The 2,941-nt window shown below is 38.4% G+C and overlaps 1 protein-coding gene across 1 annotated transcript; it reads left to right on the forward strand.

Annotated features, from left to right (window-relative positions):
• Positions 1–2,061: 2,061 nt before the first annotated feature.
• Positions 2,062–2,642, forward strand: LOC471609 (small ribosomal subunit protein eS17-like). Its single transcript, XM_003950638.6, has one exon. The coding sequence runs from the start codon at positions 2,109–2,111 to the stop codon at positions 2,640–2,642; it is 534 nt and encodes a 177-aa protein (XP_003950687.3). The 5' UTR covers positions 2,062–2,108.
• Positions 2,643–2,941: the final 299 nt, after the last annotated feature.

Consider the following 2,941-nt stretch of genomic DNA (forward strand, 5'->3'; position numbering starts at 1 on the left):
GAGGCGTAATCTAGGTTATGCCACTTAGTAGCTATAGAGACTGGGGCAGGTTATTGCAGTTCTCTCAGCCTCCGTGTCCTCATTTGTAAAAGCTTTGTTCAGTGTTTTGGGGAAGAGCAGTTAAGGTAATATACATGGATGTATTTTCTAAACTCAAAAGCTATGACATTTCTGGAGATTATTAATGGCCTCAGAGGGCACCTTCAGTAATAGCTAGTTTTAACTAATTTCCTGAGCATTGATGCAAGGTGCCCCTGCATACTGAGTTAATCTAGGATGAGTTCCTTTATTTCTACTATAGCTCATTATTGTGTTTTCTCATCCTTGATAGCACCTTCTCTAGTCTTCAGATAGCCTTTAAAAAATGGATTTGCATCAAGGTCATTCACAAGCCTATAACAAAATAAAGGGAAAATGTACCTGTCTTATAAGCCAAGTTGCTCTGTCTTCACCAGGTAGCTTCCCATGCATATAGAGTCCATTCCATGCATAATTCTAAAGTAAATATTCTGCTTCTGTAATTGTGTAATCAATCTGCAACCACAGGATCAAGTACAAATTGCTAACCAATGCAGAACTCTATCCGCTACAGTGTTCTAGGAACAATGAAACTGTAAATCTGGACAAGACTTGGAGTCAATCCCCTTGCTGTAATGGGTAATCACTTCTAAAGCATTTAAGACAAATTAATTTGTTCTATTTTTAAAGACCTCCTGAGGTGATTTTTCAACCTCTCTCAGGAACACTTTCCAATATTTAGCAAATCTTATTGTCAGAAAATGCTTCTTTGTACCTCAAAGTTTCTCATGCCACAGAGTAACTAATGGTTTTTTTTCGTTTCCACCTTGGTGAAATGAGGTAACATTGACAACATATCATATCATGTATTTGTTTTGTTTATAATCCTTTAATAAAAAGCTCTCCATTGCCTAAAAGGTAACATTCAAACTCCTTGGCATACTATGGAAGGCACATTAGAATCTTCAACTGGATATATTTATAGTATTTACTCCTTACGTCTCCTACATATTTGGAGTTTAGCTCTGCTAAAGTACTTTCTGAACTCTAAGAATACTATGTTCTTTAATACGTCTTGTTTTTTTGTACATATTATTCCCTCCACTTGGAATGTCTTCTTTCCTCATCTTTATAGTTGAGTTTTACCTGGTAAGGAAGACTTTCCTTTGTTTCCTAAGCAGTTGGTCGCATTGCACTTTTTCCAAGCTTCTATCACAGGATTTGGTTATTTAGTATGATATTGCTTTATAACTGTTTGCATGCGATTTCTTACCTTTCACTAGGCTGTGAGGATTGAAGCCTGAGATGAGTTTTATTCATATGCTTTCTATGTACGGTCACTGACTAACACATAACAGGGGATCAATGAATAAGTTGAAAAAAGGAATGAGTGGATGAAGTCATAATACTCTCCCACTAGTCAGAGAAGCAAAAGGCTTCCTTTGCCATAAATTAGGAAGAATATAAATATAAAAAACACAAAAGACCAGCCAAAAGCATCAACATGCTAAGTATCTGTAAAGTTATCCTAATTTAAGTTGCCATTATCAGAAATTGTTGAAGGAGAATTCTAAGTATGTATATCTCTTTGAGGGACATCGCCACAGGTTTGTATTACCATTCCTAATGTGAAAAAAAAAAAAAAACTTTACTAAGTCAGAAAGTCAAGGATTGATGTTTTATTTTCAAAGGTGATTTTTCCATTAGCTTTTCCGTACCCATCAGCAGGACATTCTGCAAAAGCATATGGATGTTGGCAACCAGTGATGTATCAGATGCATGCCATTAAAAACACTGAGGCAGTCTATCAATGCCATTAGAGGCTCTGATGGCCAGAGATGAAAGACAGAAGAGCCACTTACATAAAACGCATGACACTGGCATAGAATTGTGACGCAAATAACCTATCATGAGGTTTTTCTGATTTCATTAACAAATAAAAATATAACTTCCCAATAAACATGTCCTAGGGAAGGTAAAGTGACTCTGAACTGGAAGGGAACTTGGGGTGGAATAGCCATTCTTGTTCCCATTGTGAGGGAAATTCTTAAAATTGCCATTTACGCCCCTTTTACCAAGGACCCGCCAACATGGGCCTCATTCGCACCAAAACCGTGAAGAAGGCGGCCTGGGGCATCACAGAAAAGTACTACACGTGCCTGGGCAACGACTTCCACACTAACAAGCGCGTGTGTGAGGAGATCGCCATTATTCCCAGCAAGAAGCTCTGCAGCAAGATAGCGGGCTATGTCACGCATCTGATGAAGCGGATTCAGAAAGGCCCAGGAAGAGGTATCTCCATCAATCTGCAGGAGGAGGAGAGAGAAAGGAGAGAGAATTATGTTTCTGAGGTCTCAGCCTTGGATCAGGAGATAATTGAAGTAGATCCTGACAGTAAGGAAATGCTGAGGCTTTTGGACTTCGGCAGTCTGTGCAACCCGCAGGTCACTCAGCCTACAGTTGGGATGAATTTTAAAATGCCTCGGGACCTGTTTGAATTTTTTCTGCAATGCTGTACTATTTTCAATAAATCTGGGACAACAACAACAACAACAAAAAATTGCCATTTACAAGGACTCAAAATTTTGTTTTCTCAACATAATCTTTTCCTCATATTATACTGATTCCTACTATTTCTAGATGGTTTGTTAATCTCTTTGTATCCTACCTACTTCCAAAAAGGATATTTGTTTTTCTTGGTTCTGACTATCCTCTGATGAAGGGGTAAATGGGTATTAAATTAATCAGGGTATATTTTTAGTGTAATTAGTTGGAGTTGGTGGGAGGGAAAGGAAAAACAAAGGTCTTCTGTAATTCACAAACTGAAAAATCTACTGCCTCTCTCCATTGCTGTGGCTACTGATGAGGTATTAGACAGCTGTAGGATGCCCCACTCTGAGCCCAAACATCAGCATTTAGGACA

The sequence above is a fragment of the Pan troglodytes genome, chromosome 4, assembly GCF_028858775.2.
Source record: "Pan troglodytes isolate AG18354 chromosome 4, NHGRI_mPanTro3-v2.0_pri, whole genome shotgun sequence".
Taxonomy (NCBI): Eukaryota; Metazoa; Chordata; class Mammalia; order Primates; family Hominidae; genus Pan; species Pan troglodytes.